The 26,235-nt window shown below is 43.4% G+C and overlaps 1 protein-coding gene across 1 annotated transcript in view; it reads right to left on the bottom strand.

Moving 5' to 3' along the window:
- Window positions 1-26,235, bottom strand: part of LOC138748476 (rab effector MyRIP-like) — a 305,674-nt gene that overhangs the window by 27,152 nt on the left and 252,287 nt on the right. The window contains exon 13 of the mRNA XM_069908752.1: window positions 10,039-10,224. Coding sequence (XP_069764853.1) covers window positions 10,039-10,224 — 186 coding nt within the window. The remainder of the gene's footprint in view (window positions 1-10,038; window positions 10,225-26,235) is intronic.

Below are 26,235 nucleotides of genomic sequence, written 5' to 3'. Positions count from 1 at the left end.
CCCCCTTCCAGTTGCCCAGCCATCTTCCCCAAATACTGGTCCCTCAGCCTCCCGGTCGTCTCCCCCAAGCGCCGGTCCCTCGGCCGCCTCCCCCAAGTGCCGGTCCCTCGGCCGCCTCCCCAAAGCGTCGGCTGCCCGGCCGCCTCCCCCAAGCGCCAGTCCCTCGGCTGCCTCCCCCAAGCGCCGGCCACCTCTCTCCCCACTTACCGGATTTTGGAGCTTTCTGGATTTTAGAAGTCCGGATAAAGGATCATTTACCTGTACAATATTCCACATTTAGACTCACCTCACCAATGTCTTATACAACTTTACCTTAACATCCCAACTCCTGTACTCAATACTTTGATTTATGAAGGCCCATATACCAAAGGCTCTCTTTACCACATGTGATGCCATTTTCAGGGAATTATGTATCTGAGTGCATAGATCTCTCTGTTCTACCGCACTCTTCAGTGCTCTACCATTTACTGTGCATGACCTACCTTGGTTTCTCCTTCCAAAATGCAACACCTTTCACTTGCCTGCATTAAATTCCATCTGCCATTCTGCAACCCATTTTTCCATCTGGTCCAGATCCCTCTGCCAGCTTTGAAAGCCTTCCTCACTGTCCACTCCTCCTCCAATCTTTGTGTCATCTGTAAACTTATGGATCCAATTGACCACATTATCATCCAGATCACTGCTATAGATGACAAACAACAACGGACCCAGCACTGATCCCAGAGGCAAACCAGTCAGAGAGGCAATCATCCACAACCACTTGCTATCCTCTCCCACAAAGCCAACGTCGAATCCAGTTTACTACCTCACCATGAATCCTGAGTGACTGAATCTTCCTGACTAAAGTCCTACAGGAGCAAAAAAAAACGTATTTAAGATCTCTCTCATCTCTTCTGGCTTCATACATGGCCGACCACTTTGATTTTCAAGAGGACCAATTTTGTCCCTCACTATCCTTTTGCTCTTAATATACCTGTAGAACCTTTGTCTGCCAAATCAACCACATTTTCTTTTAACCCGCCTGACTTCCCTCTTGTTTTTTCTTTATTTTGTATACTCCTTAAGCACCTCATTTGCTCCTTGTTGTCTATACCTGCTATACGCCTCTCTCTTCTTAAACAGATCCCCAATATCCCTCGAAAACCAAGGTTCTTTATAAGTGTTAACTGCCTTAATCCTTACAAGAACATTCAAATTCTGCACTCTCAAAATTTCACCTTTGAAGACCTTTCACTTGTCGAGCACATCCCTGCCAGGAAACAACCTAACCCAATCTACACTGTTTAGATCCTTTCTAATTTCCTTAAAATTTAGAATCTCAACCCGAGGACCAGATCTATCCATATCCATAATTAACTTGAAACTAATGCCATTATGATCACTGGCCCCAAAATGTCCCCCTGCACATACTTCTGTCACCTGTTGGTCTCAATCTCTAACCAGAAGATCCAGTAATGCATTCACTCTAGTTGGTGCCTCTATACATTGATTCTAAAAAACTTTCCTGAACACGTTTGACAAACTCGAAGCCATCCAACCCTTTTTTTAAATATACAAACTTTATTCAAACTACAACATTACAAACACAAAACACACATAGAGCTACAACTAAAACCAAAAACCACCATAAAATGTGGCAACAAAACCGTGAGAAGCAGTAATTACGACCCCCTCTCTATTACACAGTATTACACATCAAATTAAAACATGACTTTCATTGTCAACTACACAAGTGATCCCCTGGGGGTCCCACTGTTCCCTGAACTAAGCCACTGTCCCCTTGCATACCGCGTGTTCCCGCTCCAACACAGCACAGGCTGGACATATCCCTGAAAGACGGGCAGGCAGTTAGCTCTCCTCATCCCCTCGACCACCCGCCACCTTGACCCGTGAATGGCCAGTTTCGCCAACCCCAACAGCTACCCCACAAAGGAGATCCACTGAACACCCGGCCCCCTTCCGCACTGGGCGGGCGTAGATCAGGAGTGCGGGGGGATGAAGTTCAACCAGAATTTGAGGAGCAGGCCCCTTCAGGTAGGCGAAGAGGGGCCACAACCTCACATAGTCCACAAAGATGCGGTACACCGTCTCCTCCCGGCTGCAGAAATGTGGGAGTCCCAGTCAGCATGTGGAAAGTTAAAATCACCTCCTATCACATTTGTTTCCTGCCGCTGCTTCAATCTTCTGGCAGATTTGTTCCTCTGATTCTCACTGACTACTGTGTGATCTACAAGACAACCCATTAATGTGGTCATATCTTTCCCATTCCTCAACTGAACCCATATAGCCTCATTAGACGAGCCCTCTTGTCTGCCTTATCTGAGGACTGCTGTGATATTTTCCCTGACGAGCAATGCCACTCCTCCCCCTTTCATCCCTTCCACACCACTGCATCTGGGAGGAATGGAAGTGGATGAGGAGCGGAAAGAAGGGAGGGGTACGTGGAAGGAAGGGAGGGGGTGGGATTGGGAGAAGGGGAAGTGGATGGGGAGTGGGAGGAAGGAAGCGGGTGGGAAGCTGGAGGAAGGGGCAGGGGAGGGAGAGGGAGAAAGGGAAGGGGGTGTGGAGTGGGAGGGAGGGAGAGGGGTGGGAAGCTGGAGGAAGGGACGGGGATGGGAGTGGGAAAAAGGGGAGGGGTGAGGAGCCTGAGGAAGGGACTGGCCTGGGTTTTCATTCTATCTCACAGAAAAATGGGCATCAGCAAAAATGCATTATGGGATAAATGTATTCCCATATCTTCAATTCGTACACACAGCTGGTCTTGGACGAGGTCAATCAAAGGAGATGTGGCTGTAAATCGGACCCTTTTATTGATTGATGTACTCATTCAGTTGGCTTACTGCCAGTGAGGGTTTAGAAGAGGAAAAAAATAATTGACAGAATGACCTTTTCTGAAGCACTTGATTCACCAGGCCCGGAAGAGTGTGAGGTTGCAGATGAACTTCCGTTGCTTTTAAAAGATCAGTTTCAGAGAAGGTGGAGCAGAATAAATAAGAAATAAATTATTTGGTAATCACTTAGTTTTGGATCTTCCTGTAGATGCATCTTTCCAACATCTGCCAGTACTGCGATTAACTATCTCTACCTATCAAACGTAGATCACTGTACAATAAAATGTCAATAAACTCATTATTATATTATCCAACCTGCCTGGTCTAAATGAGAAAAAGGCAGCGCTGCCAGAGCTGCTGCAAAGGCAGGGTTGCCCCTGGTGGGGACCCACAGAGAAAGGGGAGCAGAGACACAGTGCTTCTCCGCAGGGTCCTACTGCCCAGTCCAACCACTGTTGGGCCTGTACAGGCTTTAAATGAACTGTTGAAAGAAATCAACAGTGGTTTATTTTAAAATCCTGCACCACAGGGTCTGGGCCCAAGATGGTGGGGCCTCGAGGCATTGCAGGCTCTGGGGATTGACGCAGGGCACCAGAAAACTGGGTGACCACCCCCACTCAGCTGAAGGCTTCCTGGAGGTTTGGATCTGGAGCTCGGGTTGCCGATGGTTTGGACTGAAGTCAGTGGGGCTGCGGAAGCTCTGCAGGAAAATCCATATACACTCAGTGACTTTGGGGAAACACTCGTTTTCTAACTGTAAGGGGCACTGGGCAATTTCTGCTGACAGCCAATCTTTGTCTGCCTTATAGCAGGCTAAAATCAATTTTTTCTTTTATTACATGACAATAAAGGAACCTTGAATCTGATACATCTTTTACACAATGCAATTGAGCCAACTCGACCACTTCCTCTGGCAGCTCGTTCCTCATACACACTCTGTGTGTAAAAGGTGCCCCTCAAGTCCCCTTTAAATCTTTCCCCTTTAAATATATGTCCCCAAGTTTTGCACTCCCTACCCTGAGATGAAATACTTTGATCTTTCACCCTATCCTATCCATCCTGTTCGAAATGGACACATTTAATTTATTTGCTTGTCCTTATAGCAATGAAATTGGGGAATCATTGAGTATTTGCAGAACCTGTATCTATACAATTGGAAACATAGGATGGACTAATTAGAATCAAACTCTCCTTACAATCCTGAGCAGCAGAATTCCCGCTTTCTTGTATCCTGTCATCTGACCTTTTGACAGCAGGTATCTCAAGGCACAGGGAAAGTAACTGATGCACCTCTGCAACATCCTCCAACTGCAATGTAGGGGAAGTCTGACCTCTGCCAGGTCAAAATCCTTGGATTGAGGTCCAAGTTCCACTTGGTTAGGCAATGTCATGTCACCTGCAGGCCTGACACCACATATCGGGACGGTGCAGTTGGCCTAGTGGTTTGCATAATGCCATTAGAGCACCAGGGACTGACTGTAAGGTTTGTATGTTCTCCCCTGACCCTGTGGGTTTCCTCTGGGTGCTCCTGTTTCCTCCCATATTCCAAAGACATATGGGGGTTAGTAGATTAATTGGTCACATGGGTGTAATTGAGCAGCACGGGCTCGTGGGCCAAATGCTGGATCTCTAAATGTGCTCCATTGTTGAAGGAGTTTAGCAGGCAGACAGAAGAAGAGGTGGTCAAGTCTCCTTGAAGAAATTCAGCATCATCATTGACCCAATCCCTGGCCCATGACCCCCAGAAAGGGGCATCTGGGATGGGTATTGAGATGCTGAGGCCATGAATCATTGCAAACCAAGAGGCTGATTTTATTTTAAAATCCTGCCACCGGAGCTTCTGGGCCCAAGATAGCGGTGCCTATGATCAGCAGTGGCCAAGAGGGGTTGCAGACTCTGGGGAAACGGAGGGCTGGTGCGGGGCACCATAAAATAGGGTGACCATCTCTGTTTGAGGAGATGACCAGCAAGTGGGAGACCACAGTGGTGGGCCTGCAAGGGGCGCAGAACCATGGTGGCGGGCTGTTGGCAACCTGAGGCCAGGAACCCACACAGGCTTCAGGCTGGTGACGATGGCAGTCAAGGGACTCGCACCCAGGCTGCGGACCACTGGAGACTAGCTGAAGGAGTATCAGGAAATGGAACCGGGATGCAAGAGGGTGCTGAGGCCAGAGGCTTCCTGATCACATCAAAGGTTCAGACCTGGAGCTCGGGTTGACGATAGTTTGGAGCGAAGGCTGTGTGGCTGCAGGAGCCCTGGAGGTGAATCCATCGACACTCGGTGACTCTGGGGTGACTTTGCTTCTCTTTCTCTGATTATAAGAGGTGCTAGGCAATGCTAATGGTGAATCTTTGTCTGGCAGGCTAAAGCCAATTTTGTGTAAAATCACATTTTCTGTTATATTACATGACAATAACATAATCTTGAAGGGACAAATGTATAATACTGGTTGTCAACAATAACTACAGCTTTAAGTTAGGATCTCCTTTAAGGATCTGTGCTTCACCAGCTGCTCCCAAGCTGCTACATAATGCATGCCTTGCTGTTTGCTGTACGGTGCGGTGAGTGATTCTGTCCATTGACAATGATGGCCTCACTGACTGAGTACATGACAGGGAAATGATTAGCCTCATACCATAACTCTTGTGACATTCCAGCAATGACTTCACATGTCATGCATGGTGAATGTGATCACTGCCTTTGACATTCTTCTCCCCACATTGTCTGCTTAACTCATCTGAGGGAGATGCCCAGGACGGTCGATGAAATATTAAGGAGATTGGATGTACTGCGTTGCCTATTTTCAAAGCTGCTTCCTCTCCCTTTAGGGTGGTATGGTTAGTGTAGCGGTTAACATAACACTATCACAGCGCCAGCAATCGAATCCCCTGGCCTCGCAATGAGTTTGCAGGTTCTCCCAGTGATCTGTGTGCAATTTCTCCAGTTGCTCCAGTTTCCTCCCATGTTCCAAAGACGTACATGGTTAATTGGTTGCATGGGTGCATTTGGGTGTTGTGGGCTTGTGGGCCAGAAATTGTATGTTATAAAGCTGTTTCTCCAAATTAAAATGTCATTGAAAGTGATGAGAATGGGTGAAGACATATTTCTTGTCTGATTCTACATGGATCATATCTAAGTGTTGTGAACTGTAAAATGTTAAATTGGGCTCCCGAAGGATTTCAGGCAGCTGACGACTTTCTGGTTGTATGGCAGGGGTGGGGTTCAGAACCAGGGGCCAGGGAGGGAGACTCAGGTTCACCACTGCATTGGACAGGAAACCATGCAGCGACAGATGTTGCAGGAGGCGGTGGTATCAGAGGAGGTGACAGGATCCATGAATACTCAATGTCTCCACAGGGACACTCGTTGTTTCTCTTTCTTGTCTTAATGGGGTGCTGGGCTAGAGGCTCCTCTGTGTGTGCTTTTCCAAATAAATTAAAAAGATTATTATATATTTATGTGCATGGCAATAAAGAAATCTTTATTGTATTGTATCCGGTGTTGAAATTCATTGAGACTCACTATGTAGCTTGAATTACTTTGAATAGTTTACTGTGAATCTCAAGGAGTTGCTTGAGAGATATCTTATTGTCCAATGAATGTGGACTCTGTTGGCTTGAAATATTCACCCTTCAATGCATTGTTTGACTGCAAAAATGGCAGATGGAATTTAATGCAGACAAGTGTGAGGTTTCTCATTTTGGAAGGACAAATCAGGGTAGAACATACACGGTAAATGATAGGGCACTGAAGAGTGCGATAGAACTGTGGAAATACAGATGCATAATTCCTTGAAAGTGGGGGAAATCCTGATTGATTGAAAAGGTGACAAAATAGATAAAGCACAGCCTGCTGGAGGAAGTCAGTGGGAAAAAAGGAATGGTCTACATTTCAAGCTAAAATCCTTTACTACAACATATTCAAGCTCAAAACGCTGACCTCTCTTTCTCCCACTGATGCTGCTCAACCCGCTGAGTTCCTGCCCTCGACTGTGTTTAGCTTCAGATTCCACCATCTGCAGTCTCCTGTGTGTAACCAAGAAGTTTAACGCTTGCAAGGCAGTAGATAAATATTGTCTGCATGGACTTCAGTGAAGTATTTGACAAGGTAGGTCAAACTGTAGGCTGCTCCATCAGGTTAAGTAGACAATAGGAGCTGGAGTAGGCCCTTCGGCCCGTCAGGCCAGCACCGCCATTTTACAGATCATGGCTGATCACTACTATCAGTACCCCTTTCCAGCCATAACCCTTAACTCCTTTTCCCACTAGAGTCTTATCTAACTCTCTTTTGAACATAATCAGCGAATCTGCCTCTACCACCCTCTGTGGCAGAGGCAAGGAGTCCAAGGTGAGCTGACTAATTGGATCTAAAATTGGCTTGGCGATTGGCGAGGGTTGTGATGGATGGGCTGACCAGTGATGTATCACAGGAATTCGGCGATGGAATATCTTATTGTGATCTTTGGCAGTCACTTAGATGAGAATGCAGGACACCTGATCAATAAGTTAGCAGTTGACACAAAAGTTGGTAGAGCTGTGGATAGTGAGGAAGGTTTTTGGAAATTTGGGCAGAGCATCGGCATGAGGAATTTAATCATGACAAGTGTGAGGTGATGCATTTTGGAATGATAAGTAGGGTAGAACATGTACAGTACAGGAATATGATGAACAGGGAGGCTTTAACGTCGAATGTTCTCTAAAAATAGCAACATTAGTCAACAGGATGGTGAAGAAAACACTTTACGTGTTTGCTTTTTCAGTTAAGGCATGGAATATAAAAGTTGGGACGTCATGTTGCAACTTTAACAAACACTGGTTGGGAAGTACTTGGAGTGGTTGAACTGGAGAAGGATGCAGGGGAAATTCATTAGGATGTTGGAGGATTTTAGTTACAGGGTGAAATAGGATAGCATGGGCTTGATTTCCCTAGTGTGAAGGGGTCTGATGAGGGGCACAGATCGGGTGGATGGTCAGAATTTGTTTTCCATGGTGGGGGTGTCAATACAAGGAGAGCAAAGAGTTTTAAAAGGGATCTAAGGAGAAAATATTTATACACAGATTAATGGCTGATATTCCCTTGGACCTTGAGGGAGCCAAGTATAGAAATGTCCTTAACCACAGGTGAGGTGCCAGAGGATTGGCGGGTAGCTCATGTTGTTCCATTGTTTAAAAAAGACTCCAAAAGTAACCCAGGAAATTATAGGCTGGTGAGCCTGATGTCTGTAGTAAGTAAAATATTGGAAGGCATTCTAAGAGATTGGATATACATGTGAATAACCGGGAACTGATTAGGGATAATCAACATGGCTTTGTGTGTAGGAGGTCATGTTTAACCAACCTATTAAGAGTTTTTCAAGGAGGTTACCAGGAAAGTTGATAAAGGAAAAACTGTGGATGTTGTCTACATGGACTTTAGTAAGGCCTTGACAAGGCCCCACATGGGATATTAGTCAAGGAGGTTCAGACACTTGATATTCATAGTGAGGTAGTGAACTAGATTCAACATTGGCTATTGTTAGGTCTGCTTTGTTCATGAATGAGTGAGACAAACACCAGGCTGAGTCGAAATCAGGGTTCTTTGTTCTTTATTACCGGATTGTAACACTTGCGACTAAACATGTTAGTCGGAGAATGCATTCTGCCGTTATCAGCAAAATGGTGATTTTTTATACCCTTGGATACATGCTTAGAACATCATCATATCATTACTTGTCCAATGACTAAAACTGTTGCTATCCTTTCCCTGCTAGCTTCCTGTCTCTCAATCCATCAATGTCTCTCTTATCTTGTAAGTACGAGGATGCATTTACATCTTGTTACAGCCCTGTACAGGGCAGGGTAACTCCTTACACATTCCCATCTCATGATGTTTTACCTTACACTATGCAGGAGAAACTTGAGAGTAGTGGTGGATGATTGTCCCTCAGACTGGAGGCCTATGACTAGTGGTGTGTCTCAGGGATCCATGTTGGGACCATTGTTGTTTGTTATCTATAACAATGATCTGGGTGATAATGTGGTAATTTGGATCAGCAAGTTTGCAGATGTCACAAAGATTGGAGACATTGTGGACACAGAGGAAGGCTTTCAAAGCTTGTAAAGGGATTTGGAACTGCTGAAAAAATGGATTGGAAAAATGGCAGATGGAGCTCATTGCAGACAAGTGAAAGGTGTTGCATTTTGGAAGGACAAACCAAGGTAGGACATACACAGTAAATGGTAGGGCACTGATACAGAAGGATCTGGGAATACATATACATAATTCCCTGAAAATGGTGTCACAGGTAGATAGGGTTGTAAAGAGAGCTTTTGGCACATTGGCCTTCATAAATCAAAGTATTGAGTACAGGAGTTGGGATGTTATGGTAAAGTTGTATAAGACATTGGTGAGGCCAAATATGGAGTACTGTGTGCAGTTTTGGTCACCAAACTAAAGGAAACATATCAATAAAATTGAAAGTGTGCAGAAAACATTTACTAGGATGTTGCCTGGACCTCAGCAACTGAGTTATAGGGAAAGGTTAAACAGGTTAGAACTTTATTCTCTGGAGAGCAGAAGAATAAGGGGAGATTTGCTTGAGGTATAGACAATTATGAGGGGGGATAGACAGAGTAAATACAAGTAGGCTTTTTCCATTGAGGGTAGGTGAGATACAACCAGAGGACATGGGTTCAGGATGAAAGGGGAAAACTTCTTTACACAGAGGGGGAACTTCTTCACACAGAGAGTAGTGGGAGTTTGGAATGAGCTTCCTGCCGAAGTGGTGAATGTGGGTTCAATTTTGACATTTAAGAAAAAATTGGACAAGTCTATGGATGGGAGAGACATAAAGGGCTATGGTCTGGGTACAGGTCAGTGGGACAAGGCAGATTAATAGTTTGGCACAAACCAGAAGGGCTGAAGGGCCTATTTTCTGTGCTGTAATGTTCTATGATGTCTGGAACTCAATGCCAGAGGAGGTGGTGGAATGAGATACAGTCACTACAGTAAAGAGACAGTGAAACAAGCACTTTAAATAGGCAAGATATAGATTTAGACATAACACAGGCAAATGGAATTAATGTGGATGGCTTAAAGGCCTTTTTTGACTCTGTACCATATCAGATGTCTTCCTAACTGCATGCAACTATTTTACCCACCACAGAGTTCAGATAAAAATAAAACCGCAGTATGTAACTGTACTAAAATGTTATTGATGGAGCTTACATTTTCCTCCAGTTTTGAGAGCTGGCCCTGAAGTTTGGCTGCCTCCTTCTCCGAAGGTAAGCTTCCCGCACTAGGATGCGGCAGTGAATGACCTTCCTGAGTGGCCTCCTCGATCAGGTCCTCTGTAGCGCTGAGGACTTTCAATGCTTCCGTTGTAATGCTGCAGAGGGAGATGGCCGAATACTTCTGCTTGGTCAGAACAGAGACAGGAGAGAGATCGAATGATGTCAGGGAATCACAAACCAAAAGCACCCACTGTCATACAATTGGAACTCCTCCAGGCAGGACTGTGAACTGGCTGCTGCGGATTAGGAACTTAAAGCACACAGGCTCAAGGTTCCTCTTGCGATGTTGCAAATTGTTGGTCTGGAGCAAAGGACTCTGTTGTCCTTCCTCAAAGGTATTCGCTACAGTGGCCAAACAATGGATATTGAAAGGAAGCAATCTCAATTCTCAGTTACATGGGTCCCAACATCGAATTCCCCTTGTCCTCACCTACCACCCTACCAGCCTCCGTGTCCAAGATATCCTCCTACACCATTTCTGCCACCTCCTACGTGATCTCACCACCAGATGCACATTCCTCTCTCTTCCCCACTCTGTCTTCCACTGGGACCACTCCCTCATCCACTCCTCCCTCTCCACCAATTGTTCTCTTGGCACCTACTCCTGCTGGGGATTCATTTGCTCATCCATTGCTCCCATTATGGTCTTCTCTACATTGAAGAGCAAGTGTGCAGACTGGGTGATCCCTTCGTTATGCACCTTGGCTCTGTCAGCCACAGTAGTGTGGATCTCCAAGTGGCCACCAATTTTAATTCCCCATCCCATTCCCTTGCTGACATGTCTGTCCATGGCTTCGTGCCCTGCCAGACTGAGACCACTTACAAATTTGAGGAACAACACCTCATCTTCTCATGGGCACCCTTCAACTGGATAGCATTAACATCAAGTGCTCCAGATTCCATTAAACCCCCATCCCCCATCTTTGTCCTCCTGTCTCTTTTCCTAGATTTCTGTCTCTGTCTTTCTCCTTTTTCACAGAGACAAAATCAATTCTCACCTTTCCTCTTAATATATCAAATTAACACCTTTTGTCTGTTTGTATGGACTCCTCTCTCTCCCATTCTTCCCCCAATCTTTATTTAGTCAGTCTGCCTGCTTTTTGCTTTTACCTTGAAGATGGGCTCAGGCCTGAAAGTTTGGAAATATTTATTAGCCACCTACAGATGCTCGAGACTGGCTGAGTTTCTCCAGCAGTTACTGTGTGTATACAACGTCTCCTGATGGCTGTAATCCAGTCAACATTCTGGATGACCTCTTCTGTTCCCTCTGTAAAGTTTCCCATGTAATACACACACCAGAGCTGTAAGGTGCTCATTCCAAAGATCTGAAGGTGTAATTCTTAGAAATAGTTAAAAAAGATGTGGCTAGTAGCAACTGAACATTCCAAGGAAAGGCCTCCTTTAGATGTCCAAACATTGGGATTGAGATCAACTGAAGCTGGATCAATTCTTGGTAGCAAAACTAAATTGGGTGCATCAATCCCACAGCAGGAAATGTTTCTTATATTACTTATAGTTGCTACTTTGATGTTGCCATTTGTGGGCTTTTCTAAGTTAGTTAGATATCACCATGAAACCTTCCAAAATAAAAATCAAACAGGTGCTTTGTTTAAAAAAAAAACTCTGACAACAATTACATGGAATACTCAATTTACGAGGATGTTGCTAGGACTCGGGGCCCTGAGCTAGAGGGAGAGGTTGAGCAGGCTGGGGCTTTATTCCTTGGAGCCCAGGAGGATGAGGGGTGTACACAATCATGAGAGGAATAGATCGGGTAAATTGACAGTCTTTTGCCCAGAGTTGTGGAATTGGTAACCATAAGATATGGATTTAAGTTTTTTAAAAATTTTTTTATTTTTCACACAATAAACAATATTGACCAAGATACATACAGACATTTTTTTTCTTGAATATATAGTGTTATATTCTCCCCCTTTTTCCCCCCTCCCTTCCCTCCCTCCCTCAACCCCTTTCCCATTTATTTGAAGTTCAATCTAAGATACATTGAACCCGTTAAACAATGTTGTCACTTAATTTAAAAAAATATTTTACTGAGTCAGTTCTTTTCGTTATCTTCTCCTTCTGTCATTTTAGGTGGTGGAAGTCCATGGTAGGATTTCTCTACTGTATTTCATGTATGGCTCCCATATTTGTTCGAATATTGTGATGTTATTTCTTAAATTATATGCTTCCACCAGCGTTGTCTCCGCTCCATCCTCAACATCCATTGGAGCGCTCACACCCCTAACGTCGAGGTACTCGAGATGGCAGAGGTCGACAGCATCGAGTCCACGCTGCTGAAGATCCAGCTGCGCTGGATGGGTCACGTCTCCAGAATGGAGGACCATCGCCTTCCCAAGATCGTATTATATGGCGAGCTCTCCACTGGCCACCGTGACAGAGGTGCACCAAAGAAAAGGTACAAGGACTGCCTAAAGAAATCTCTTGGTGCCTGCCACATTGACCACCGCCAGTGGGCTGATAACGCCTCAAACCGTGCATCTTGGCGCCTCACAGTTTGGCGGGCAGCAGCCTCCTTTGAAGAAGACCGCAGAGCCCACCTCACTGACAAAAGGCAAAGGAGGAAAAACCCAACACCCAACCCCAACCAACCAATTTTCCCTTGCAACCGCTGCAATCGTGTCTGCCTGTCCCGCATCGGACTGGTCAGCCACAAACGAGCCTGCAGCTGACGTGGACTTTTTACCCCCTCCATAAATCTTCGTCCGCGAAGCCAAGCCAAAGATGTTATTTTTTCTAATGGAATACATTTATTCATTTCTATGTACCATTGTTGTATTCTCAAGTTGTCTTCTAATTTCCAGGTTGACATAATACATTTTTTTGCTACAGTTAGGGCTATCATAACAAATCTTTTTTGTGCTCCATTCAAATCGAGTCCAAATTCCTTATTTCTTATATTACTTAGGAGGAAGATCTCTGGGTTTTTTGGTATATGCTTTTTGTGATTTTATTTAATATCTGGTTTAGATCTTCCCAAAATTTTTTCACTTTCTCACATGTCCAAATTGCATGAATTGTTGTTCCCGTTTCCTTTTTACAGCGAAAACGTCTGTTTGATACTGTTGGGTCCCATTTATTTAACTTTTGAGGTGTGATGTATAGCCTGTGTATCCAGTTATATTGTATCATGCGTAACCTTGTGTTTATTGTATTTCTCATAGTTCCGGAGCATAGCTTTTCCCATATTTCATTCTTTATCTTTATGTTTAGATCTTGTTCCCATTTTTGTTTAGGTTTACCGTTTGTTTCCTCGTTCTCCTTTTCTTGCAGTTTGATGTACATGTTTGTTACAAATTTTTAAATTATCATTGTGTCTGTAATCACATATTCAAAATTGCTTCCTTCTGGTAACCTCAGACTGTTTCCTAATTTGTCCTTCAAGTAGGTTTTCAGTTGGTGGTATGCAAACATTGTATCGTGAGTTATATTATATTTATCCTTCATTTGTTCAAAGGATAATAATTTATTTCCCGAAAAACAATTTTCTATTCTTTTGATCCCTTTTCTCTCCCATTCTCTAAAGGAAAGGTTATCTATTGTGAAAGGGATTAGTTGATTTTGCGTCACTATTAGTTTCGGTAGTTGGTAATTTGTTTTATTCCTTTCTACATGAATCTTCTTCCAAATGTTGAGCAGATGATGCAATACCGGTGAATTCCTACATTGCACCAATTTTTCATCCCATTTATATAGTATATGTTCAAGTATCTTCTCCCCTATTTTATCTAGTTCTAATCTGGTCCAATCTGGTTTTTCCCTTGTTTGATAAAAATCTGATAGGTATCTTAATTGTGCGGCTCTATAATAATTCTTAAAGATTGGTAGTTGTAAGCCTCCTTGTTTGTACCATTCTGTTAATTTATCTAGTGCTATCCTCGGTTTCCCCCCTTTCCATAAGAATTTCCTTATTATTTTCTTTAACTCCTTGAAGAATTTCTCTGTTAGGTGAATTGGTAATGACTGAAATAGGTATTGTATCCTTAGGAAAATGTTCATTTTAATACAGTTTATCCTTCCTATCAAACTCAAATTCACGGAGGGCCAAAATTAAAAACTTGGACTAAGTCAAGGGCCGAACTAAATATTTATTGAAAATTTTCAACAACATCTGCATGTTTTCTCTTCTTTCAACATATGTAATGTTGAACTTTTTCTTATTAAAATAAATGTTTAATAATAGTTTTGGATAAACTCTTTCCAGAAGCATTAACAAATGAGAAATAAAATATTCAATAAATAATATTTCTCTATAGAGAATTTGTCAAATGTTGCTAGTGTGCTGTCAAATAGTAAAATCTGAGGGCTATTGAGAATGTGGGAGAATAACATGATTCCTGAAACAATCAAATGGGTGACTGATTGTGGGCATGAACTCTAGCAGGGTTTTTTGCCATGCCCTTTTTCCGTTGGTACAGATATCCTTTGATTTACACACTTTTCAAGTTTTATGCCTAATGAGCTTGAATATATTTATCACTGTGACATGAAACTATTGGAAGATCGTTTTATCCTGAGATTAAAGTTCATAATCCTTACTCAGGCCTGTGTGCGGGAGGGCGGGGTTTGCGGACGATCGGGTTGGACAACGACAGTGCGGGGGCATCGGCTCTCGCTGCAGGGCGGCATCTCGGCGGATCAGCGGCCCGTCACCGTGAGTCGTGGGTCGGCCTGCAGCAGGGAGGGGGAGTGGGCAACGGTCCTGGCGAGGTCAGGCCCGAGGCCTCCGGTTCCGGGCGCTGGGAAGCAGCCTTGGCTTCCCCTGACACCGGCCAGGCCCCAAAACCAGAGTCCACAGTGAGAACCTGCAACGTAAACAGAGGAGGTGGGGGCGATTAGCAGGCTGACGCCAATGCATTCTGGGATTTGTTGTATTACTGTGCATGCGCTATACTGGTGCGGCGGCCAGCGGGCCACCTCTAATACATCTTTGAAATGATCTTGCGGGCCAAATATAATTATATGGGCCAGAGTTTGACATGTGTGCTCTAAGTCGTCTTGTAATTTTTTTTCATTAATGGATGATAATTTAGTTTATATAGATGGTCGAGATTTTTATTTAGTTGTATACCTAGGTATCGCATTGCTTGTGTTTGCCATCTAAATGGTGATTCTTTCTTGAACTTTGTGAAATCCACATTATTCATTGGCATTGCTTCACTTTTATTTGCGTTGATCTTGTACCCCGATACTTCTCCATATTCCTTCAATTTCCTATGTAATTCTTTTATTGATATTTCTGGTTCTGTTAGCTATATTATAACGTCATCTGCAAATAGACTGATTTTATATTCCTTCTCTTTTATTTTTATCTCTTTTATTTTATTTTTTGTTCTTATCAGTTCTGCTAGTGGTTCTATAGCTAACACGAACAGTGAGGGAGATAGTGGACAATCCCTGCCTTGTTGATCTGCTTAAGTTAAATTGTTTTGATATATATCCATTTACTGTCACTTTTGCAAATGGTCCCTTATATAATGCTTTAATCCAATTAATATATTTCTCTGGTAGGCTGAATTTTTGTAGTACTTCGAATAAATAATTCCATTCTACTCTGTCAAAGGCCTTCTCTGCGTCTAAAGCAACCGCCACTGTTGGAGTTTTATTTCCTTCTACTGCATGAATTAAGTTAATAAATTTACAGATATTGTCCATTGTTCGTCTTTTTTTAATAAATCCATTTTGGTCTAGATTTACTATTTTTGGTACATAGTCGGTCAATCTTTTTGCTAATAGTTTAGCTATTATCTTATAATCTGTGTTAAGTAGAGATATTGGTCTATATGATGCTGGTGCTTGTGGATCTTTCCCTGTCTTTGGTATTACTGTAATTATTGCTGTTTTGCATGAATCTGGTATGTTTTGTGTTTTATCAATCTGGTTGATTACTTCCAGGAGGGGAGGAATTAATAAGTCTTTAAATGTTTTATAGAATTATATTGGGAATCCATCCTCTCTTGGTGTTTTATTGTTCGGTAGTTTTTTTAATATCTCCTGTAATTCTTCTATTTCAAATGGTTTTATTAATTTATTTTGCTCCTCTGTTTGTAATTTCGGTAGTTCAATTTTAGCTAGAAATTCATCTATTTTGTCTTCTTTCCCTTCGTTTTCAGTTTGATATAGTTGCTCGTAGAATTCCCTGAAGTTTTCATTGATCTCCGTTGGATTATATGTAATTTGTTTGTCCTTTTTCCTTAATGCCAATACCATTCTTTTAGTTTGTTCTGTCTTAAGCTGCCACGCTAGAATTTTGTGCATTTTTTCTCCTAGCTCATAATATTTCTGTTTTGTCTTCATTATGTTCTTCTCCACCTTATATGTTTGTAGTGTTTCATATTTTATTTTTTTGTCTGCCAATTCTCTTCTTTTAGTTGTATCTTCCTTTATTGCTAATTCTTTTTCTATATTTGTTATTTCCCTTTCCAACTGTTATGTTTCCCGATTGTAGTCTTTCTTCATCTTAGTTATATAACTTATTATTTGCCCTTTGATGAATGCTTTCATTGCATCCCATAGTATAAACTTATCTTTCACTGATTCCGTATTTATTTCAAAGTACATTTTAATTTGTCGTTCAATGAATTCTCTAAAATCCTGTCTTTTAAGAAGCATGGAATTTAATTTCCATCTATACATTCTTGGTGGGATGTCCTCTAGCTCTATTCCCAATAACAGGGGTGAGTGGTCCGATAATAGTCTAGCTTTATATTCCGTTTTCCTAACTCTCCCTTGAATGTGGGCTGATAACAGGAATAGGTCTATCCTTGAGTATGTTTTGTGTCTACCCGAATAATATGAATATTCCTTTTCCTTTAGGTGTTGTTTCCTCCATATATCCAAAAGTTGCATTTCTTGCATCGATTTAATTATAAATTTGATTACTTTGTTCTTTCTGTTAGTTTTTTTCCAGTTTTATCCATGTTTGAGTCCAAATTAAGGTTAAAATCCCCTCCTATTAGTATGTTCCCTTGCGTATCTGCTATCTTCAAAAAGATATCTTGCATAAATTTTTGATCTTCTTCATTAGGTGAGTATACATTGAGTAAATTCCAAAATTCTGAATATATCTGACATTTTATCATTATATATCTCCCTGCTGGATCTATTATTTCCTCTTTGATTGGTACATTTTTATTGATTAATATAGCTACTCCTCTGGCTTTTGAATTATATGATGCTGCTGTTACATGTCCTATCCAATCTCTCTTTAATTTCTTGTGTTCCACTTCAGTTAGATGTGTTTCTTGTACGAATGCTATATCATTTTTTTCTTTTTTCAGTAAATTTAACAGTTTCTTCCTTTTGATTTGGTTATGGATTCCATTAATATTTAAAGTCATATAGTTCAACATAGTCATTTCATACTTTGTTTATCTTTCCCTTCTGTTTCCTCATCACCACCTTCCCTTCTTATCCATTTCTTTTTTTGAACACATTATAAGACAACATTTCTAAAACATAAAATATTTCCACTATTCTCATATCTAAAATTCCTTTAACCCCCCCTATCCCCTCCCCTTCCTGAGTTGCCCTTTGTCCCTTGTCAGGCAACCACATCTCCCCTCTCCATTTGGATTTGCGAATCCGCTCGCAAGCGTCAACTGATTTCGCAGTGACTGTTATTCTTCCCCACCCAGCCTCCCCAGAAAAGATTTTAATCTTCATATATAACAAAGGTCACTCTCTTAATTCCCTCCTTACTTCTTTTCTTCCCTTTCTTTCCCTTCTTAGTTCTTACTTATACTCTATTTTTTTATATATACATATATAGTTTGTTGTCATTTTTGTTCTTGTTACATCTCTCCATCTCTCTGTTTGTTTTGTGGTTGTTCTGCAAATTTTCGTGCTTTTTGCAGATCTGAGAATAGTTTGCTTTGCTGCCCCAGGATAACTATTTTAAGTACCGCTGGGTATTTTAACATAAATTTATAACCTTTTTTCCATAGGGTTGTTTTTGCTACATTAAACTCCTTCCTCTTCTTCAGGAGTTCAAAACTTATATCTGGATAGAAAAACATTTCTTGACCCTTGTATTCCAGTGGTTTTTTTGTCTTCTCTTATTTTTTTCATTGCCTTCTCCAATATATTTTCTCTTGTTATATATCTTAGGAATTTTACTAGAATGGATCTTGGTTTTTGTTGTGGTTGTGGTTTAGGGGCTAATGTTCTGTGTGCCCTTTCTATTTCCATTTCTTCCTGTGATTCTGGTCTTCCCAGGACCCTGGGGATCCATTCTTTTATAAATTCTCTCATATTTTTGCCTTCTTTGTCTTCCTTAAGGCCCACTATCTTTATATTGTTTCTTCTATTATAATGTTCCATTATATCTATCTTCTGAGCTAACAGCTCCTGTGTTTCTTTAACTTTTTTATCAGATTCTTCCAATTTCTTTTTTAGTCATCTACCTCCATTTCTATGGCTGTTTCTCGTTCTTCCACCTTGTCTACTCTTTTTCCTATATCTGTCATGATCATCTCTAATCTATTCACTTTTTCTTCTGTACTTTTTATTCTTTTTATTTCACTGAATTCTTGTGACTGCCATTCTTCTACTGTTTCCATATATTCTTTAAAAAAAATCCACGTACTGTCCCTTCCCTTCATCTTCCATTTCTCTGTGTTCTCCCTCCTCTTCTTCTGAGTCGACTCCAGGATCTGTGTCTTTTACCTCTGTCTCTTCTGATTTTCTTGTTGGGTTGTTTATTTTATTTTGTTGGGTATTTTTGTTCTTCTTATTTTTATTAAAAGTGTCTTGGTGTTGGTCTTCTTCCTCTGGGTTGGTCATCTGTTGTTTCTTTGATTTCCTATTTTTATTCTCTTCCTTCTTGTTCTCGTTATTTTCTATGTTTTCCTGTTGAGAGTCTTGCTGTCGTGTTTCAGCTGTGGAGATTTACTCCTCAGCTGGTCCCCCCTCCCGTCGGTGTTGCTTTTGTCTTGCGCACGCGCGGTTGCGCACTTTTGTTTGGCTCCGTGAGCCATTTTTGTAGTCCTAAGTTCGGGGTTTCCACTGACCTCAGGGAGCGGGCTTCTCTCTCCACGGCAGGCTTCCTCGTACCGGTAAGGCCTTCACCTTCCTCTTCCGACGTCCTTCCTTCTTCTTTTCTTCCCGTTGTTTTTGGTTTTTCTTTCTTTGCTGCCATTTTCTCCACACTTTCACTTTCAATTTGTTATGGTTTCTGTGTTAATGCCTTTGTTTTTTCTACTTTTCTGGAGAGGGCTGGAGTTCCCCTACCGGCCACTACTTCATCACGTGACTCCTCGATATGGATTTAAGTTGAGGAGGGAGAGATTTAACAGGAACCTGAGGGGTAACCTTTTTTTTTGACACAGAGGTTGGTGGGAGTATGGAACGGGCTGCTGGAGGAAGTGGTTGAGGCAGGTCCTATTGCAATGTTTGAGAAACAAAATTGGAAGGATACATGGGCTTAGATGGATATGGGCCAAATGCAGGCTGGTGGTACCAGTGTGGGTGGGACATTTTGGTCTGTGTGGACAAGTTGGGCCAAAGGGCCTGTTTCCTTACTGTGTCTTCTTTTTTTCTTTGGCTTGGCTTTGCGGACGAAGATTTATGGAGGGGGTAAATGTCCACGTCAGCTGCAGGCTCGTTTGTGGCTGACAAGTCCGATGCGGGACAGGCAGACACAGTTGCAGTGGCTGCAGGGGAAAATTGGTTGGTTGGGGTTGGGTGTTGGGTTTTTCCTCCTTTGTCTTTTGTCAGTGAGGTGGGCTCTGCGGTCTTCTTCAAAGGAGGTTGCTGCCCGCCGAACTGTGAAGCGCCAAGATGCATGGTTTGAGGAGATATCAGCCCACTGGCAGTGGTCAATGTGGCAGGCACCAAGAGATTTCTTTAGGCAGTCCTTGTACCTCTTCTTTGGTGCACCTCTGTCTCGGTGGCCAGTGGAGAGCTTGCCATATAACATGATCTTGGGAAGGCAATGGTCCTCCATTCTGGAGACGTGACCTACCCAGCGCAGTTGGATCTTCAGCAGCGTGGATTCGATGCTGTCGGCCTCTGCCATCTCGAGTACTTCGATGTTAAGGATGAAGTCACTCCAATGAATGTTGAGGATGGAGCGGAGACAACGCTGGTGGAAGTGTTCTAGGAGCCGTAGGTGATGCCGGTAGAGGACCCATGATTCGGAGCCGAACAGGAGTGTGGGTATGACAATGGCTCTGTATACGCTTATCTTTGTGAGGTTTTTCAGTTGGTTGTTTTTCCAGACTCTTTTGTGTAGTCTTCCAAAGGCGCTATTTGCCTTGGCGAGTCTGTTGTCTATCTCGTTGTCGATCCTTGCATCTGATGAAATGGTGCAGCCAAGATAGGTAAACTGGTTGACCGTTTTGAGTTTTGTGTGCCCGATGGAGATGTGGGGGGGCTGGTAGTCATGGTGGGGAGCTGGCTGATGGAGGACCTCAGTTTTCTTCAGGCTGACTTCCAGGCCAAACATTTTGGCAGTTTCCGCAAAACAGGACGTCAAGCGCTGAAGAGCTGGCTCTGAATGGGCAACTAAAGCGGCATCATCCGCAAAGAGTAGTTCACGGACAAGTTGCTCTTGTGTCTTGGTGTGAGCTTGCAGGCGCCTCAGATTGAAGAGACTGCCATCCGTGCGGTACCGGATGTAAACAGCGTCTTCATTGTTGAGGTCTTTCATGGCTTGGTTCAGCATCATGCTGAAGAAGATTGAAAAGAGGGTTGGTGCGAGAACGGAGCCTTGCTTCACGCCATTATTAATGGAGAAGGGTTCAGAGAGCTCATTGCTGTATCTGACCCAACCTTGTTGGTTTTCGTGCAGTTGGATAACCATGTTGAGGAACTTTGGGGGGCATCCGATGCGCTCTAGTAATTGCCAAAGCCCTTTCCTGCTCACGAGTGCCCAATACAAGACTTAGCAATAGTTAGATAATCCTTTTAATTCTAAGTTATCTTGAGGTAATACTTTTGGGAGTTTCAAATGTTCTAAAAAATTAAACATATTACTAAGGTCTTGAGGGGATTCTGAACTATATAAGGATGTATAAAAATTTTGGAAAGATTGATTTATCTCTTCCTGGTTAACAGTCAGTTCTGCATTCTCCACAATTTGGCGTCTAACTGAAATATTCTTCAGTTGATTACCCAACAGTTTACCCGATTTCTCACTATGCACATAAAAATCAGATTTAGATCTAATTAACTGGTTTTCAATCGAAGATGTAAGTAACAAATTATATTCCATCTGCAGTTCAATTCTTTGTTTGTTCAGTAGGATCAGTCACATATTTCTTGTCAATGACTTTAATCTTCTCAACCAATAGATGAATCTTGTTTTTGATGTTGGAGAAGTCCTGATAACTTTTGGAAAGAAACTGTCCTTGAACATAGAGGAGCTGGTCTTCAGGCTTCTGTACCTCCTATCTGAAGGGAGCAGTGAGAGGAGGTTGTGACCAGGGTGATGGGGGTCCTTTATGATCTTGGACTGGGTGAAGCAGACAAGTATTGCTCCTTCATAAAAACAAAAAAACCTGCAAAGGCCAGAAATCTAAAAACGGGAAAAGCTGCAAATTCAGCACGTGAGGCAGCAGTTGTGTGGAGAGAAACAGGTCGATAACTTTCTCACATTTCCCGTTTGCTATGCCCTGTCCAGGCATGACCGCTGCCACTGTCATCAAAGCCTTGCACATCCTCTTCAGCCTATGCGGATACTCCTGCTATACCCATATTCTTCCTTCATGAGCAATGAGGTATGCCAATATCTGCTGGCCAGAGGTATCACCACTAGTAGGACCACCAACTACAACCCCCAAGGGAGGGGCCAGGTGGAAAGGGAGAACGTCACCTTCTGGAAGGTCAGCCTCCTTGGCCTGAAGTCAAAAGGCCTGCCTGTCTCCCATAATGCCTCCCCATGTGAAAGGTTTTTTCCCTTCCCCAAGAAGTCCATGTCAGGGACCACGCTGCCATCCTGGTTGATGTCCCCAGGGCCAGTCCCACAACAGAAGCATGTGACAAGCTACTGAGTCTGACCCACTGGTCGAGAGGGTCCATCTCCCCCAAACCAACTCCTGCTACGCTTATGTGGCATACCCGGATGAGAGCGAGGACAGTGTGTCTGTCCAGGACCTGGTTCGTGTGGGAGACTCCAGGTCTCTGGCCAACCAAGCAGTACATCTGCTGCCCCCCCCTCCTCCCCCACTGATCACCCATCATATACCACACTCTACCCCAGCCCCTGACCCAGCTGTCTTAGTACAATCGCTGGACACCCCACCCGCTGACAACAACCAGACCATCCTGGAGTCAACAGCTGAGCCACAACCAGCGCTACGATGGTCACAAAGGCAGACAAGATCACCGGACAGACTGAACCTGTGATGGACATGGAACTCTCTGCACCCCACTGGACTTCTTTTAAAAGAGGGGTTGAATGTGGAGGAACCACTGTATTACTGTCTGTACATGTATGGCCGCCCTGCCCCTTGGAGGAACCACTGTATTAATGACAGTAGTTTCAACCATGGTGATGTCAGCCTAACTGTGCTGGGCTGGACATGTTGTCAGGATGCCTGATGGAAGACTGCCCAAGGACATCTTGTATGGCCAACTGTCCAGTGGTACCCAAAAACAAGAAGGCTAGCAACTACCATACAAGGATATTCTGCACAGGAGCATCAAGAAAGCTGACATTGCCCCATCAACATGGGAGGATCTGGGTCAATATTGATCACAGTGGAGGGGCGCCATCAGAAAAGGTGGGGACGCCGCTAAGAACAAGCTCAAAGAGGCAAGAGAGGAAAGGCACAGGAAGCTCCACAACAGAGCTTCTGCCTCTGCTACCCCTCCAGGCCTCACTTGCCAACTATGTGGAAATTGGTGCCTGTCAAGGATCAGCCTGTACAGCCACTCCAGGACACACATATTAAACCCCACAAGCTGATTAAAAGGAACCATCATCATCCTACCGGATGGATAGCCGGAAGAAAAAGAAATTTGAACTTTAATTCACCAAATTTCTGAATTTTTCTTCTCTATCTACTGTTTGGTAGTCCTTTTCCAATTGAGCTATCTCCTGTTCTAGGGGTCTAACCTCCTTCATGTGCCCCTTTTTGATGCTTTTGTTATATCCAATGATCTTGCCAGAGGTAATGTGTCAATGTGTCCCATATTAGGAAGTTATCCTCAGTAAAGGGGCAGTTTGTCTCATAGAACAATCCTCTCTGGGGCTCAACAAAGCTACAAAATTCTGGGTTTCCCAATAACAACGTATTCAGGCGTAATCTATACATCGAGGACTGCTTATCTGGCATTATGATGGATAAAGTCAAGGGAGAGTGGTCCGACAATAGCCATGCCGTGTACTTGGTTTCCACTATCCTACCTTCCAATTGGGTTGATGCCAAAAATAAATCAATTCTAGTGTTGTCTCAAGTAAAAGGAGAAATCCCTTTCTCTTGGATTCGGCCTTCTCCAGACATCTAAGAGACTTAGCCGCCCTGGCCCTTGTTAATTTCTTTGCTGACTTTCCTGTGACTGAATCCAGACAAAAATTGAAATCCCCTCCAATCAAGACATTCTCAAACCCTTTAGTTACTCTCAAGAATATATCTCGTAAAAAATTTTCATCATTGAAATTCGGGGCATATATATTCATAAGTGACCAGGACTCTGAGTATATTTGACAGTGCTTCATTACAAACCTCCCTGCTGACTCCGCGACCACATCCTTGTCCTTTCCTCCCTTTGAAGTGGTCACTGCCCTGGACATCACCACCTGACCCACTCACCCCCTCTTTTTAACTTTAAATGCTCTTGTTCAGCAAGGTGGGTCTCCTCCAAAAACACTATGTCCACCAACATCTTTTTTAGGTGTGCCAAGACTCTTTTTCTCTTAATCCTCCCATTTACATTAAAACATGAATTTAATTGATTTATCCATTGCCCACGGACCACCCCATTATACCCTTCCCCCTCCTTCACGTCCTCTGATATTTAGCCTTTGTCCTGATTCTCCTCTGTTGATCCTTGACACAGGTGATCGTGCTCCAGACAAAAACTAAATAAGTTAACAAAACCAAAACCCACATTCCAAAGTAAAGCAAAAAAACCTTACTCTTCCTTTTGCCTTCCAAAAATAAACCTTTACCCACCCTGGCACCAATAACCAAGCCAATTCTACCCCCCCTTATATTTTGAGAAGTGACCAATGCACCCACCCTCCACTTCCCTCCCTTTCTGTGAGCTCCCTGTATCTCTTCTTTATTTAACATATACAATCCCCTTCAAAGATTAACACTATGTTAAGAAACATGACCCTCCTGGAGTACTCACATTTTCAATATTTACAATTTATTTTTCCCCTGAATCCTTCTTTCCCCTTAATTTACATTTACATTTAGTCTCACAACAGTGACAGGGACCTCACAAAGTCCATTGGTTCCTTTGGATCCTTAAAGAACCTTCTTTCTCCTCCTGCCCTTACTATCTTCGGCGTTGCTGGGTGAAGGAGGGTAAACTCAATTCCTTTTTGTTTCAAGATCTTTTTTACTGGGTGAAATTCCCTCCAGTGCTTCAACAACACCACATGAGAATAAGACCTTCCCCACCCCTTCTCCACCACATTCCACCAGACCCCTCCCAGCTTTTGTCACCTCTGCCGCCGCCCGCAAAATCCTCTTTGCTATCCTGATAGCACAGAAGTCTCACCAGGATAGAGTGTAGCAGTTGGTTGGGCCTTGGTGTGGGGTGAGATGCCAGTGGGCCCATTCTATTTCAAATTATTTCCTATTTTTTTCCCCTCCCAAATTTATATGGGATCCATTTTTGCAGAAACTCCACTGTGCCCACAATCTTAATCGTGTTCCTATTAATATTTTCGAACGTCTATCCTCTCCCACAACTTTACCCTATCTCTTTCCCATGGAACCATTTCATTCTCCCCCATCCAATCTTTCCTCTGCCCTCTCAATTCTCTCCTCCGTTTCTATTATCCTTTCTGTTAAGCTATCCAGCCTTTCTTTAATTGCCACTTGGCTGCCACCAGTGTCCTCAAAGTCCTTTTTATTTGTCCAATGGCCTCCAATATTTCCCTGGTAAAAAGGCATCATGCCCTCTGCCTCCTTTTATCAGTCTTTCACTTCCATATACGGTCTTTCTTTTGCCCCTTCAATCTTCCTCTTCATCCTCCTCCACCTTGCTCTCCAACTCCAGGCCTTCCTGCCACATGTCTTTCCTGCTGATTTCCCTCTGGTCACTTTGCCACTGAAGTCCACCAGGCCCGATGTCTTGAACACCCTCTGATGCCTCGGACCCGACCTCCTCGCACCTGCCAATTGGAGTGGCCTTATCGGGTGAGTCCCTACTCTCTTTGACACTTCTCCTTCCCCCCAACACTGACGACGTCACCGCCATCTCCGTCTCGGCCCAACTCCCTCGACCTCAAGCCTCCAGGCTTCCCTCTGCCTCTGACATCACTGCCATCTCCTCCTCAGCCTGGTTCCCTCGACCTCGAGCCTCCACGCCATCCGCTGTCACCAATATCACCGCCTTCTCCTTCTCGGCCCGGCTCCCTTTACTCCAAGCTTTCAAGTTTCCTGTTGTCGCTGACATCGCTACCCTCTCCATCCCAGCCTGACCCCCTTGGTCTTGAGCCCCCAAACTTCCTGTGCCTGATAGCACTCTCACTTCCTTGATCACAGTCCTCTCTGGGTGTTATTCTGGGCTAGCCTCTCCCAGGCTGCTCTTGCTCACCTTCCTGATAGGAGCGGCCATTGCTTAAATTCTGACACTGCAGCCACCACTATTCTCAGCCTCTGGGTAGGCCCCTCCTCTATCTTCTTCTCTCTGCAAATAGGTGAGTTCTTCTCGCTCTCACCTCACCGATTTCAACTTCTTTCGCATTTCTTTACCTTTTCTCAGCTTTCTGAACTATTCTTTCCCTCTCCTATCAATTTCTACGGGAGGGGATTCGATGTATTTTCTGATCTTTACTATGGGGAGTTCTCCAACCCCACTACTCCTCTACAGCTGCCATTATGTCCCATTCCCAGCATCATCCTTGTGAACCTCCTCTGAACCCTCCCCAAAGTCAGAACATCTTTTCTTAAATAAGCCAGTGCCTTGTAAAGCCTCAACATCACAT

This window comes from Narcine bancroftii, chromosome 1 (genome assembly GCF_036971445.1).
Source record: "Narcine bancroftii isolate sNarBan1 chromosome 1, sNarBan1.hap1, whole genome shotgun sequence".
NCBI classification, from domain to species: domain Eukaryota; kingdom Metazoa; phylum Chordata; class Chondrichthyes; order Torpediniformes; family Narcinidae; genus Narcine; species Narcine bancroftii.
Note: the sequence above shows the minus strand (reverse complement) of the source record. Positions and strands in the feature narration are given on the sequence as shown.